Source organism: Podarcis liolepis (assembly GCF_965112155.1).
Source record: "Podarcis liolepis genome assembly, chromosome: 15".
Classification (NCBI taxonomy): domain Eukaryota; kingdom Metazoa; phylum Chordata; class Lepidosauria; order Squamata; family Lacertidae; genus Podarcis; species Podarcis liolepis.
Genome location: NC_139566.1, coordinates 12,030,951 through 12,046,135, shown reverse-complemented (window position 1 = coordinate 12,046,135; position 15,185 = coordinate 12,030,951). Strand labels below are relative to the sequence as shown.

General features: G+C 49.0%; 1 protein-coding gene across 6 annotated transcripts; it reads left to right on the top strand.

Annotated features, from left to right (window-relative positions):
• Positions 1-1,532: 1,532 nt before the first annotated feature.
• PPOX (protoporphyrinogen oxidase) lies at positions 1,533-14,272 on the top strand. Of its 6 annotated transcripts, XM_083477604.1 has the most exons (14): positions 1,562-1,651; positions 2,042-2,087; positions 3,502-3,595; positions 4,358-4,492; positions 5,894-6,009; positions 6,127-6,259; positions 7,456-7,600; positions 7,734-7,924; positions 9,581-9,641; positions 9,746-9,864; positions 10,611-10,724; positions 11,239-11,388; positions 12,653-12,695; positions 13,595-14,272. In XM_083477604.1, the coding sequence occupies exons 3-14, from the start codon at positions 3,509-3,511 to the stop codon at positions 13,729-13,731; spliced, it is 1,431 nt and encodes a 476-aa protein (XP_083333730.1). In that variant the 5' UTR covers positions 1,562-1,651; positions 2,042-2,087; positions 3,502-3,508; the 3' UTR covers positions 13,732-14,272. The 6 variants fall into 6 exon arrangements, with proteins under 6 accessions (XP_083333727.1, XP_083333726.1, XP_083333725.1 ...); XM_083477601.1 differs by lacking the exon at positions 2,042-2,087 and having other exon boundaries at positions 1,533-1,651; XM_083477600.1 differs by lacking the exon at positions 2,042-2,087 and having other exon boundaries at positions 1,541-1,618.
• Positions 14,273-15,185: the final 913 nt, after the last annotated feature.

The following is a 15,185-nucleotide window of genomic DNA, read 5'->3' as shown; positions in this document are numbered from 1 at the left end:
GCTGCACACAAATTATGATAGCCAATGCTAGTTGATGGACAGTAGATTATTATGAATAATAAGTAACTTTGTTGGTTGCTTTGCCCAGGAAAACCCAAAGATGAATTCATTTCAGTGGGTTTACTCTTAGTACAATTAGTTAGCTACAACCCTGGGAGATTTAAACTTCAGCGTGCCATACTCAAAGCCACTTCCCATGCATTATCTAGCTGCTGTCCTTACAACAACTTTGTAAAGTAGACTGTTGTTGTGCCCATCTTGCAGATGTGGAACACTGAGGCGGAGTGTGTTTTGCTTAATGCCACTTCATGAATCCTTGACCTTGATACCTCCTCTTGAGTCGCACAGAGACGGGTAGCTCTGAGCATTTTAAATTCCGGTGTCTATCAATCACTTAAGTTGTTGTTGTTTAGTCGTTTTATGACCCCATGGACCAGAGCACGCCAGGCACTCCTGTCTTCCACTGCCTCCCGCAGTTTGGTCAAACTCATGTTGGTAGCTTGGAGAACACTGTCCAACCATCTCGTCCTCTGTCGTCCCCTTCTCCTTGTGCCCTCCATCTTTCTCAACATCAGGGTCTTTTCCAGGGAGTCTTCTCTTCTCATGAGGTGGCCAAAGTATTGGAGCCTCAGCTTCACGATCTGTCCTTCCAGTGAGCACTCAGGGCTGATTTCCTTCAGAATGGATAGGTTTGATCTTCCTGCAGTCCATGGGACTCTCAAGAGCAGGGGTCAGCAACCTTCTTCAGCCGTGGGTCGGTCCACTGTTCCTCAGACCATGTGGTGGGCCGGACTATATTTTTTTGGGGGGAATGAACAAATTCCTGTGCTCCAAAAATAACCCAGAGATGCATTTTAAATAAAAGGACACATTCTACTCATGTAAAAACATGCTGATTCCTGGACCATCTGTGGGCCGGATTGAGAAGGTGATTGAGCCACATCCAGCCCATGGGCCTTAGGTTGCCTACCCCTGCTCAAGAGTCTCCTCCAGCACCATACAGTGGTATCTTGGGTTAAGTACTTAATTTGTTCCGGAGGTCTGTTCTTAACCTGAAACTGTTCTTAACCTGAAGCACCATTTTAGCTAATGGGGCCTCCTCCTGCTGCTGCGCCTCTGGAGCATGATTTCTGTTCTCATCCTGAAGCAAAGTTCTTAACCCGAGGTACTATTTCTGGGTTAGCAGAGTCTGTAACCTGAAGCGTATGTAACCCGAGGTACCACTATAATTCAAAAGCATCAATTCTTCGGCGATCAGCCTTCTTTATGGTCCAGCTCTCACTTCCATACATCACTACTGGGAAAACCATAGCTTTAACTATACGGACCTTTGTGAACTGGTAGCTCTCAGTACAGTATTTTAAATTCTGATGTCTATCAATCACTTATAAAAGCGCCCCAGACCCCGCCCACCAGGCGGTGCGCGTAAGTAGGAATCGCTACAGAATGCTGAACGTTCCACTCGCCCCGCCTCCCCTCCCTTTGCAGCCTTCCGAACCCTTACGTCATTGTCCCTATTAGCCAATCCTGGGCGGAGGGGAGGAGCCCTGAGCTCAGCTGCGGGGGTTGAGAAGGAGAGGAAGAAAGAGGGAAGTGGATGCAACGTGCAGCCGTCAGAGTAAGGGGGCCGGACGTCGCCCGAGGACTAGGGGTGGGTGGTACACGTGTGTTTTGTGTTCGTGTGAACGCAGTCAGAGAGTGGGGTAGAGGACATATTGGTGTAGGAGGAGTCAGTCGCTGTAAATCGAGGTGGGTCGGTCTGGAGTGTGTGTTTATTATGGTAGAGAGAAATTATATCGGTGGCAACTAAAGGAGGCCTTGAACTAGGGTTAGGGGTTGCGTTGTAGAACCGGTTGGGGGGGGGATAACAGGAGGGCAAATTGGGCAAATTGTTCCAAGGATAGGATATCAGGGGGGTGCACGTTACAGACAGGAAGAGAAATGTCATCAAATGACGGGTTGGAAGGCATATTTGCTGGTGAGGTTCTGGGGCAATTGGAAAGAGTTTTACTCATCAATTACTGCATTTATATCCTCCAAGGAGCTGATGTGTGGTTTCCATGTTATCCTCGCAACAACCCTGCGAGTTAAGGCAGAGAGAGCTGGTGACTGAAGTCACCCACAGTGAATTTTGTGGCAGAGGGGAGATTTGAACCCTGGCCTCCCAGATCATAGTCCAACACTTTCACCACTATGCCACTGAAGGCTTTCATTGTGATGACAAATGACCCCTGGTCTTTACAGGGGACACGGAGTGGGTGTGGCTGGCTAGGTGCAAATAAGGTAGTAAAGTGAATGGGGGGAGGGAAGAGCGCAATCTTCCCTGAAGGGGGTGGTTGGTAGGGTGACCAGACAAGGGAATTGTGTGATCACTTGAACTCACTTAATATAGACTGCATGCAAACCATCCATTTAAAGCACACACACCCCCCAAGAAATCATGGGAACTGTAGTTTTATAATGGTGTTGAGAATTGTAGTTCTGTGAGAAGGCATACTACATTTCCCAGGATTCTTTGGGTGGGTAAATGTCCTTTAAATATATTGTGTAGTCACAACCCCATTAAGTGTTGGCTACTTTGCTGAGCACCTCAGGTTGTGCAACAAGCCACATTCATGAAGGCTTCCAGACTGCGTTGTGTGGGCTGAAAAATGTATTCTCATGTGTGTTAATAATGGCAACCAGGAGTGGCAGCAGAGACTCATCTGGGGGTGGGAAACTTTCAATTGCAAGTAAATATATGGGCTGGGGAGGTATTTTGAGGGGATGACAATTTCAGAGTGGAACATTTCCTCTCTATGATTAAAGTGCACATGGTGAAGTTAATTTCTTGATTTCATAAAATTTATATACCACTTAGTTGTAGAAAACCTCAAAGCGTTTACGAAAAGTTTATTAGTTTTTTTAAAAAACACCTAAAAATAAAAACCAGCAATTAACTAAAAACACATAAGTATTCTAAATATCACGTTAACCCATATATATATATATTTATTTTTATTATATTTATATTAAATAAATCTAATTTATTTATTACACAAGCCTCCCACCTGTTCTCAGAGGTGCTCGAAGTGTACACGTTCCCCTCTCCAGTTTGACTGGGGTCACATCCATGCCTTGCCTTTAAAGAATCCTGGGAACTGTAGTTTGTTAAGGATGCTGGGAATTATAGCTCTGTGACGGGTAAACTACACTTCCTGTAGGAAGCCAAGTGCTTTAAATGTATGGTGTTGGAGGTGGCATGGATACCTTCAGCCCACTTGTTATCTCTAGGCCCAGCCAACCTCACAGCGTTGCTGTGAGAACTGAAGACGGCTGTCAATATGGATGCCACTGTGATCTCCTTGGAGGAAGAGATGTAAACCGCTTTGAGGTTTTCATTGCAGCCAAGCAGTATATGAATGTTGTGGAATAATAAATGTAAAAATAATAATTTGGGGGGCATGGTGTTGTGGGTGACCCCCCTGTACGTAACTGGATCCTTTGCCCGACTCTCTCTAGAATCCCAATGCAGAGGACCGTGGCTGTCCTTGGTGGGGGGGTGAGCGGCCTTGCAACCTGCTACTACCTCGCCAGAAGCCCCCAGGCACCCAAGGTGAGTGTGGGACTGTCTGTGAGGTACTGTTGCTCTCTGGAGGGCAAGGCCCGGAGGGAAACAGCACTGCATTGGCTGCTTAAGTTGGCAGTTGTGTGTGTGTGGGTGACCAAGGGCACAGCTTTAGACAAGCATGGCTTCCCCCCCCCCCAAAGGATTCTGGGAGCTGCCGTTTGTTAAGAGTGCTGAGAGTTGTTAGGAGACTCTTGTTCCCCTCACGGAGCTGCAGTTCCCTGGGAAGAAGGGCTGAGTGTTAAACTCAGAACTGCAGCTCTGTGAGGGGAATTGGGGATGTGCTAATAGTTCTCAGTACAGTGGACGCTCGGGTGGCGAACGTGATCCGTGCGGGATGCACCTTCGCAACCCGCAGGGTTCACAACCTGCAGCGGCGCATCTGCGCACACACGGGTTGTGATTCGGCGCTTCTGCTCATGCGCAAAGCGCAATTTAGTGCTTCTGTGCATGCGCGACCCTCGAAACCTGGAAGTAACCCGTTCCGGTACTTCCGTAACCTGAAAAAAACACAACCTGAAGCGTCTGTAACCCGAGGTTTGACTGTACCCTTAACAAACTCTCCTCCCCCTGGGTGCTGTTCTGGAGTATCTTTCAATACCCAATTTGGGGGATTCAGGGGGAGCAGAGCGGGGAAAGGCCCCATTGTACGTTTCGGAGCACAATTCGAAGTGTTGGTGTGGACCTTTAAAGCCCTAAACAGCCTCAGCGCTGTATATCTGACACACACCCCACCCTTTCTCTGTCCAGGTAATCCTTTTAGAAAGCAGCAGCCGTCTCGGAGGATGGATCCATTCCACCCGTACAGAAGACGGGGCGGTTTTTGAACATGGGCCCAGGGGGATCCGCCCTGCTGGGGCCGTGGGAAAGAACACCCTCCTTATGGTATGTATTTTGTAAATCAGAAGCCCTTTACAATCACACAGTATATCAGTTACATGAAATAAAATAAATTGATAAGTTGAGGCCCTTGATAGCTCAGTTGGTAGAGCATGAGAGACTTTATTTCAGGGCCATGGGTTCGAGCTCCACATTGGGCAAAAGATTCCTGCATTGCAGGGTTGGACTAGATGACCCTCAGGGTCCCCTTCGACTCCACAATTCTATGATATATCCCTGGCAAGATCCTCCCAGCTGTGCTAGCCTGTCCCTGGAAACATGGCCACTTCACCCAGAGACAGATGATACTTAAACCTAGTGGACTACTTCTGAAATCACCTGCTGGCCAATTCTGTCTTATTACTGGTTTTCCAAATTATTACAAATCAGTCTGAATTACTTTAATTTCATACAATTGCTTTTAAAAATAATAATAATCAGGTTTCCCAGTCCTGTTACAAACATATGTCCATTACTTCCCCATGCAGCCACTTCATTCTTCTTTAATCTCCTCTTAATCCTTCTCTTGAATTCTCTTCCATTTTGAGAATTAGCAAGAGAAGGACCTGCTTGCCAGTTCTCAAAACAGAATTGGTTTGCCTCAAGCCGTAGGTCAGGTGCCAGAACCCTTTGGCTTTCCAGATGCTGCTGAACTACACTTCCCATCAGCCCCCAGCAAGCATGGTGGGAATTGCGAGGCCACTGGGGTTTGAACCTGGGAGTGGATGCTCTGCTACACAGCGATGACACTACCCAAAAGCAGCTCCTGATCTGGGTGGCACTGGCTGCTGTTATCCATCCATCATCATCTACAAATGATCACACATTGTTTTATCTTTAGAAACTTCAGCGTCGACTTTCTAAGCCCCACAGACTGTACAGTGGTACCTCGGGTTACATAGGCTTCAGGTTACAGACTCTGTACCTCGGGTTAAGAACTTTGCTTCAGGATGAGAACAGAAATTGCGCGGCGGCAGCGGGAGGCCCCATTAGCTAAAGTGGTACCTCAGGTTAAGAACAATTTCAGGTTAAGAACAGACCTCTGGAGCGAATTAAGTACTTAACGTGAGGTACCACTGTAAATCATTTCAGATCCGCATTGCTCGGGGAGTGAAACAGCCCCCAGAAGCAATCATGTTTGCTATACAGTGGTACCTCGGGTTAAGAACTCAATTCGTTCTGGAGGTCTATTCTTAACCTGAGGTACCACTTTAGCCATTGGGGCCTCCCGCTGCCTCCAAGCGATTTCTGTTCTCATCCTGAGGTAAAGTTCTTAACCCGAGGTACTATTTCTGGGTTAGCGGAGTCTGTAACCTGAAGCGTCTGTAACCCGAGGTACCACTGTAATACACTATTTTGAAGTTGAGCATCTGCACTGGGGTTAAGAGGGTTGCGATTCCTTTCTAGGTCTCTGAACTCGGACTTGACGCAGATGTCCTTCCTGTCCCTGGTGACCACCCAGCAGCCAAGAACCGCTTCCTCTATGTCCGTGGAGCCCTGCATAAACTCCCTTCGAGTATCAGGTACTTTCCAGAAACCCTGGGGATGGCTCCCGGGAGCCCTGAGATCAACCCGTCCTTCCTATCTGAGCCCGGAAGGTGATACTTTGTCCACTGTGTTTTGTGGGTGGCGATTTCCAGTGGCGTCGTGCGAACTGTTCCTCCTTTCACCCGCCCTCTGGTCTGGAGTGGCCTGAAAGAGATCCTGTCCCCCCGCGGCTCCGAAACGGACGAGACCATCCACGCCTTCGTGAGGCGTCGCTTTGGCCAGGAGGTACGTGCCCAGAGGGGAAATGTGGCAGCGCTCATTTGGGGGAGTGAGCCAGGAAGGTTTTCTTATGGTGGGGCGTTTTGTTTTGGCTGGCACAGGGCAGGGGGGGGAAAGGAGAAGCGGACCAAGGGTGGGGCGGGGGCCGTCTGTCTTATCAGCTCCACACAGGGCCCGAGAGAAGGGTGGGTCCCACGCCTCTCCCTGCCCTGCCTGTTTCTCTCACACAAAGCCTCCCATCAGGCTCAGGGTAAGATGTTCTCAAAGATATCCTGTCCGTAAAAGAACAGGGCTACTGTCTGCTTAAAACAAGGGCAGGGTACTTTCCCCGTCTCCCACCGCCCTTCAGGCGAAGGGCCGCATTCGCTTCAGGAGAACCTTCCAGAAGCCACATGAGTCAGAGGCAAAAGTGAGCAGAGCAGAGAATGTGAATTTTACCGTTGCACAGAGAACTAGTTTGTACATAACACTCATTCGCCCCTCTCCATCCTGTATCAGTTTTTAATGTTTGCTGTTTCATTATGTTTTTATATGTTTTGGAAGCTGCCCCAATGGGTGGGGTATTATTATTATTAAGGGGCCCCTGACCATTAGGTCCAGCCGTGGCCGACTCTGGGGTTGCAGCACTCATCTCGCTTTATTGGCCGAGGGAGCCGGCGTACAGCTTCCGGGTCATGTGGCCAGCATGACTAAGCCGCTTCTGGCGAACCAGAGCAGGGCACGGAAACGCCGTTTACCTTCCTGCCAGAGCGGTACCTATTTATCTACTTGCACTTTGACGTGCTTTCGAACTGCTGGAGCAGGGACTGAGCAACGGGAGCTCACCCCGTTGCGGGGATTCGAACCGCCGACCTTCTAATCAGCAAGTCCTATGCTCTGTGGTTTAATCCACAGCACCACCCGTGTCCCTATTATTATTATTATTATTATTATTATTATTATTATTATTATCCTCCATCCAGGCAAGTAATAGGCCTGATCCAAGGTCGAAGACACATTCCAGCCAGGCAAAAACACCCAAGGACCAGTGAGAGAGATTTGGCCTGTGGAAGATTCCAAAGGGCCAGATAGGAAGGCTTAAGGGGCCACATTTTGCCCCAGGGCCTGAAATTCTCCACTCTTGATTTTAAAAAGTGCCTCACCCAACATTGGGGCGGTTTTCCGCTTTCTTGCCTTGAGTGTTACGTCCTTGATCTCCACAGCTGGCCGATATCGTCATCGACAGCCTCTGCCGGGGGGTGTTTGCCGGAGACTGCCGGACCCTCAGCGTGCGCTCCTGCTTCCCGGCCTTGTTCCAGGCCGAGCGGAGTCACCGTTCTGTCATCTTGGGCATGGCCCTTGGCAGAGGTGAGGTGCCAAGGGGAGCTGGAGAAAAAGGAGGCGGCTTTTGGATTGCATGTTTTGCAATTTCAGAAGGGAAGGACGCATAGAGAAGTTTCTGATATCAAACTTCCTGATATCAAACTTCCTTATCTTTCAGGGAAAGGCCCCCCTGTGGATTCTCCTCTGATCCGCAGAGCCCAGGACGAGCGATGGAGCCAGTGGTCGCTGCATGGCGGCATGCAGACTCTCCCCGAAGCCTTGGAGGGCTTTGTGAAGCAGCGTGGGGTGGAGATTCACTGTGGCGCCCCTGTGAAGCGGCTGGAGAGGGTGGCATCCGGCTCCTGGAAGGTAAGAAAAGGGCCACTAGGGAGTGAGAAAGGAGCATAAGGTAGCTTCCTCTCTAGGAATCTCCCTTCAGCTGCTCTGGAGGAATTTTGCCCCATTCACACCTCTTGCGATATTTCTGCAGAGGCCTGTTCAGGTCAAGTGGTTAAAGTGTTGGGCTCAAAGACCTGGGAGATGTGGGTTCAAATCCCTTTCTCAGCCATGAAGGTCACTGTGGGCGACCCTGGGCCCAGTCACTATCTCTCAGCTTAACCTGCCAGACACTGAGGTCCAGTGCTGAGGGCCTTCTGGCGGTTCTCCCGCTGCGAGAAGCCAAGTTACAGGGAAGCAGGCAGAGGGCCTTCTCGGTAGTGGCACCCGTCCATTAGATGTCAAGGAAATAAACAACTATCTGACTTTTAGAAGACCTCTGAAGGCAGCCCTGTTTAGGGAAGCTTTTAATGTTTAATAGACTATTGTATTTTAATACTTTGTTGGAAGCTGCCCAGAGTGGCTGGGGAATGAATGAATGAATGAATGAATGAATGAATAAATAAATAAATAAATAAATAAATAAATAAATAAATAAAATAACCTACCTCATAGGGTTGTTGTATGAGGAGGGCGAGATCCACATGCTCCACTTTGAGAGTCTGGGAAAAAAGGTGGGACTGAAGTGGGATGATGAACGATAATAAATCGAAGTGATATGAAGAAACAAGCCGCCATTTCCTTGCGGAAGCACCTGTAACCATGTGTAGGCCTTAGCCGGCTGCCCCTGACTATAAATTGAGTTGTGTCCCACTGAAGCATACTCAAGAGTCAACCTACTTTTTTATTATTGCATTTTATCTCGCCACTTCCACCAAGGAGCTCACGGGGGGGGGGCAGGCATGGCCCTCCCCTTCTCCATTTTAACCTCACAACAACCCTGTGAGGTAGGTCAGGCTGAGAGAGAATGGTTGGCCCAAGTTCACCCAGTGATCTTCGTGACCAAGTGGGGATTCGAACCCCGGTCTCCCAGGTTCTAGTCCAGCGTGTTGGGTACTGCAGTAACCAGCACTGGGCTTGGTGCCAAGGCTAATTTTGGGAACATCACCCAGAGTTTTCTGAGTGGTCATTTTTGGTGGTGGTAGGAGCGCTGGACTTCAGCTAGAGGGCCCTGGCTGTTGTTGTTTAGTCATTTAGTCGTGTCCGACTCTTCACTCCCATTTCTTTAAGAACTTGCCATAGTTTGCTGTGGTCGACACAGTCAAAGGCTTTTGCATAGTCAATGAAGCAGAAGTAGATGTCTTTCTGGAACTCTCTAGCTTTCTCCATAATCCAGCGCATGTTTGCAATTTGGTCTCTGGTTCCTCTGCCTCTTTTAAATCCAGCTTGCGCTTCTGGGAGTTCTCAGTCCACATACTGCTTGAGCCTTCCTTGTAACATTTTAAGCATAACCTTGCTAGCGTGTGAAATGAGTGCAATTGTGCGGTAGTTGGAGCCTTCTTTGGCACTGCCCTTCTTTGGGATTGGGATGTAGACTGATCTTCTCCAGTCCTCTGGCCACTGCTGAGTTTTCCAAACTTGCTGGCATATTGAGTATAGCACCATCTGGTAAATCACTGCACTTGTGTTAGAGACCCTTCTGCGGCTGGCGCAGCGTTGATTGATGCCGGCTCTGCTTTTCTCCCTTAGATAGCGCTTGAGGACGGCGTTGTGGAGGCAGATCACATCATCAGCGCTTTGCCTGCCCAAGGTAGGAGAATCCTCTGTCCAGGAACAGGGACTGTGGAGCCTAAGGACCCCATTTCATCCTAGGCAACCTTGAATAGACTCAACCTGCCTCTTGTCTCTCTCCAGCGCTTGCTGAGTCGCTCCCCGGCTGGGCCGAACCGCTTGCCCGAGAGCTACTGGCCATCCGGGCTGTTTCTGTGGGGGTGGTGAACCTACAGTACAGAGATGTGCATCTCCCCGTCACGGTAAGAGGCTTTTTCGATGCCCCCTGCTCAAAACGCGAAGCTTCTCAGTTCCCATTGCAATGCAGGCAGGGATAATGTCTCTCGTTTCTCTCAGGGTTTCCCCCCCTGTTGTGTCACACAGGAGAAAATCCGTACATGCCCATAGTGAGATCTATTGCTTTGGGAACTGGGAAGCTTTACCAGGTGAATTTCTACCTGTCACAGAGCGCAACAGCTTTGAAACCAAAGAAAAGGGGAATGTGGCAAAAATCTCCACATGCCCACAGGAAGATGTAGCGGTTGGAGGAGGGGGTGGGGACACCTTCCCAGCTAGAAATTCAACAGGTAAAGTTGCCTGGCGCTGTCACGGGAAAGATTTCTATACGTCCACAGAGAAATGGAGTGATGTGACAAGGGCTGGGGCTTAAGCCTTAAATTTTGAGAGCTCTGGAGTGTACATTTTTGTAATGTTAACTTCAGCTAGAGTCAGTGGTCCTTGCAAAAGGCCATGATGAGCCCTCCCCCTATTTTCTCAAGGGGGTGTGCCCAGCCATGTTCCAACCTGCCCCTTGATCTGTGAGATTGGCTGGGAACCCCAGGCAGGGCCTTCTTCAGAGTGGCCCCAACCATTAGGAATAGGTTTAAATACTGTGTGTGTTTGTTTGAATGGGTTTCGTTTGCATTCCCAGAACCTTTAGGGCAGAGTTGAAGTAAAAATAAAGAAACCTACACTTTGTGTGTATTTTCTGCCAATCTCTTTCTTCCAGGGATTTGGGCACTTGGTACCCTCCTTCGAGGACAGCTCGTTGCTGGGCATCGTCTACGATTCTGTCGCCTTCCCTGGGCAGGATGGATCCAGCGGTCCTTGCATGCGCCTGACAGTAAGAGCCGGTGGGAGGTGAGGGGCTAACCTCCCACCCCCACTATAGGATCATGTTCTAAATATGACTTAATGCAGGCTTCGTCAACCTGGTGCCCCTAGAGGCTCCTCCATTAGGGCAGATGGGGCACTCCCCCACTAACCTCAGCTGGCTCTAAGCCAGCCCCTATTTCCTGGCTGTCTTACAAGCAGTCCAGGGGGTGGCACTGCTTGGCAGCTTCCTCCTCCTTAGGCTCCGTGTTGCCCCTGTAATTGTGCTCATCAGGGGGGGGGGGGAGCTCTAGGATGCTGGAAGTGGGAACTGTCCTGCAGAAATTGACCCACCCTGGCCACTAAACCACCGCCCAGCTTCCCTCAGCCCAGCCCTTTTGGACACTCCGGCTTCCATCAGCCTCAGATCGGCTGGGAGTTCTAGTTCAAAATGGGTGCTGTGCCAACGAGCCACGGGTCCCAGAAGGCCATGCAGCTTTCAGGATGGGAAGCAAGCTTTTTAACATTCCGCTCCTTTTGCCCAGGTGATGCTGGGTGGTGCGTGGTTTACATCGGGGCTCGGAGATCCGGACACCGTCCCCCACGCTGTGCTGCTGAGCCGGGCCAAGGCAGCTGTTAAGGAGCACCTGGGGGTCTCAGCCGAGCCCTCCCGCAGCATTGTCAAGGTGCAGAAGGTACAGACCCTGGAGCAGAGAGAGAGAGAGAGAGAGAGAGAGAGAGAGAGAGAGAGAGAGAGATGGGGGTGGGGAAGAGCGTCAGTCTTAATTCCACAAACCTCCTTCTGTGTCCCAGCTGGATGCACAGCTCCCATTAAGTTCAAGAATCACAGAGCTGGAAGGGGACCCTGAGGGTCATCTAGTCCAACCCCCTGGAATGCAGGAATACGCAGCTGTCCCATTCAGGCATCAAACCTGCAACCTTGACATTTTCAGCACCATTCTCTAGCCAGCTGAGAAAAGTGAACTGATTTATGATGATTATATTGATTTCCTTTATTTCACAAAACGTATAATAAATAATAATAAAAATAAATTTTATTTATACCCCACCATTCCTGGTTCAAAAACCGGGCTCAGGGCGGCTAATAACAATTTTAAAACACTTAATTATAAAAGCAGTATAAAATACAGTATAAAAACATGAATAACAATAGAATTCAAAAATCAATTAGATAATCCCCAGGGCTAGCTGGCTGAATTGGTCCTACTTGGGCCAGCGAGGAGGCCAGGGGAGAATTAGCTGTGGGGTCACAGAGCGGGTGATCTTCATAAAAGAGGAGGGGGAGGGAAGGGAAATGAAAGATCAGGCTGAATTCAAATTAATGTTCAGGTGGAATAGCTCTGTCTTACAGGCCCTGCTTGCAAAGAAGAAGCCCTCAAAGTGATTGACAAGCAGAATGAAAATGAAATTATCAGTGTGTGTGTGTTTTTAAAAAAGTTAAAAGCAACTATTTAAAACTTTTTTTTAATAATGAAAACCAACAATAAGGTAACATTCACTTTTCTGGTGGTGAATGTAAAGATTGCCAAGATGGTGTACAGCATGACACAAATGGAGAGCTTTAAAAATGCAGAATTGGGCGGAGGTTAAGACCTATGGTGCTGTGATTCACCGTCTATGTTGCTTTTGTGATGACACAGCCACTGTGCTGGCTGTTCCCATGGTACAGATGGAGAATTGGTGGCTTGAGGAGGCTGTGGGGATTTGAACCCAGCTCTTTGCTGTCCAAGCCTCAATTTCTGTGTCTTGTGTGTGGAAGAAGCAGAGAGGGCGCTGCATTGGGTGGCAGAGAGAAAAAGAGTCGGGGAGGGGTATTGAAGGGGAGAAGAGAAAGGGGTACAGGATCTCTTTTTATATATATAACTCCAATTTGTTTGAAAACATTTTGAGTTGCTCAAGACCACCTGCAAACCCCTTTGCCCCTTCCTGTCTCTGCAGGCCTGCATTCCTCAGTATACTCTCGGCCACTGGAAACACATAGGTAGGCCTTTCTTTTTTAACTATCAAGACAATTTAATTCAGCTATTTTCATGTTATGCAGCCTTCCAATATGTGTGTGTGTGTGTGTGTGTGTGTGTGTGTGTGTGAGAGAGAGAGAGAGAGAGAGAGAGAGAGAGAGAGAGAGTGAGAGTTAGGCCTCAGCTACATTAATAAAAAAATAATGTTTTGAATTCATTATAAAAATGCAACACCAGATGGCGCCAGAAAGAAGAAAAATTTCTAAGTGGTTTTTGCATAGCATTTTTTTCTTTCTTTTGTTATAACGATTTAATTTTTGACTTATTTCTAGTGTTTTTCCCGAGAGAGAGAGAGAGAGAGAGAGAAGACACACAAAAAGCCCAGCGCAGCAACACCTTACATTTCTATGTATATAGAAGCGCAGGTCTTCAGCCAGGGGGTTGGGACCCCCAGGTGGGCCGCAGCCCAGCTCTTTCTTCTTGCCATGTTGTACTCCAGCTACAGCTGACCAAACCAAAGGAGCACAGTGCGTGTGGTGTCTGGCCCAGGATGCATCCTTCTGACAACACACATATTTTTGCCACAGGTGCTGCAAATTGAAAGGCTAGAGCCTTTTTCCATAAGAAGGATATTTCTGGCAAGCTGTGAGGGCGCTGCGACACTGTTCGCTTTCTGGTCTGTTTGTGTGGCTCTCTCGACTTCTCCCAGAACAGTTGAATGATGGGGACCAGAATGCGGGAGGTGGTAACTCAGCGGAAGGGATGGCTGCAGGAAATCAGCTGGCAGAGGCTCCCCCCTGGAACCCTGGACAACCGCTGCCAGTCAGCGCAGGCAGTACTGAGCTAGATGGACCAATGGCCTGACTCAGTATAAGAAGGCAGTGACATATGTTCCTTGCTAACCCTTTGCTCTGTCCTATAGAGAGTGCAGCGGCTTACCTGGAGCAGCACAAGCTGCCTCTCAGCCTGGTTGGGGCTTCCTACGAGGGCGTCTCGGTCAACGACTGCATCTCCAGTGCCCACACTGCCGCAGCCAAGCTTCTCGGCCATGTCTCCTGAGAAAGGCAGAGGGGTCTTCGTCTTTCCTCGGCTTGTGGGACTCCTGCCCCAAAGTGCTCCTCTCCGCCGGCAGCCTTGGTTCTTATCCTGCTAACTGCCTGGAAGTGATGAATCTCTTGGCACAAGATCCAGGCCTCTCACATTGAAACGCAGAAGGAGGTGGTTGTGTTGGTTCAGCTTGGAATGGATTTGCTCCTCTGAGCATATATCTATCTGGTCTGCAAGAACCACACACTCTGTGCTGAGCACCGTCTGGAGGCGGCCTCGCTGAGGACTAGGAGCATGCGTTGCTGCAATTGGAAAAGCGGGTGTCTAGCCTCTGGCTTTCCTCCGTCCCTTGCAATTTCAGGTTTCCCCTGGTGCTTGGAAGTGTTCCCTGCTTTGTCTGAAGATTATGGGGAAGGTGTCTGAGATGCTCTGCTGTTGGATGGTGGGGTTTGTGTGGGCCCTGTCTGCTTCCTTCCCATCACCCGTCAGTTCTTCATATAATTGACTATTTCATAGATGTCTACTAATAAAAAATATATATCTGTCAGCCCTACTGCTGGGGAGGCTGGGCTGATTTCTCGCTCCCATTATTTGGGTACATAAAAGTGCAAAGCTTGAGGACTCAGGCCTGATTCAGGCAGTTGTGAAATCTACACAGGTCTCCTCCTGTGCAGGAGATCTATAGCAGGCATTCATTAGAATTCACTGTGCAGGAAGACTGCAACTTACACAGGAGTTACATTCTTGAGCTCATGCCTGAAGCCCAAATCTCTCAGTGGTGGCCAAACTTGGCCCTCCAGCTGTTTTTGGACTACAACTCCCATCATCCCTAGCTAACAGGACCAGTGGCCAGGGATGATGGGAACTGTTGTCCCCAAACAGCTGGAGGGTCAATTGCCATAGCCACTTTTCCTGGAATCCTGCCCCCTTTTAATTTAAAAAAAAACCTGTCATATGCATGAAGCTGAATGTGCACTAGTTAAATGTGTGTTAAGTTGCGGGTTTAAATTGCAGTGCAATGGTATACATGTGCCTGCTCAGAAGTAGGTGTCTGTTTGCAGCAGGGCTTACTTCCAGGTACAGGATTGCGACAGAAATTATTCTAGCAAGTAAGATCAGCATCGGCTGCTGTTGCTGCTTTGTGAATAATTATTAGCCTTCCAATGGACATAGGCATTCCACAACCAACTCTATGCCCTGTGCCCTTTCCTCTTTGGTGCAGGTAGAAGTTCACCCGGTGACGCCCATCCTATTTCTTGTCCGTACTGGGGGGGGGGGGGACATCTATTCTACCTGTCCCACAGCTGGTCTTTTTATTGCCTGAAGCACACATGCCCTAATTGCAACCTTCCAGGGGCTGCATATTGGGGGTTTGGTGCGGGGCAGAGGCAAAAGTGGCTGCATTTGGAGGTTATATTCCAGCCAAGCAAAAGCCAGAGGATTCTACTTCTACCCACACCTCTCTC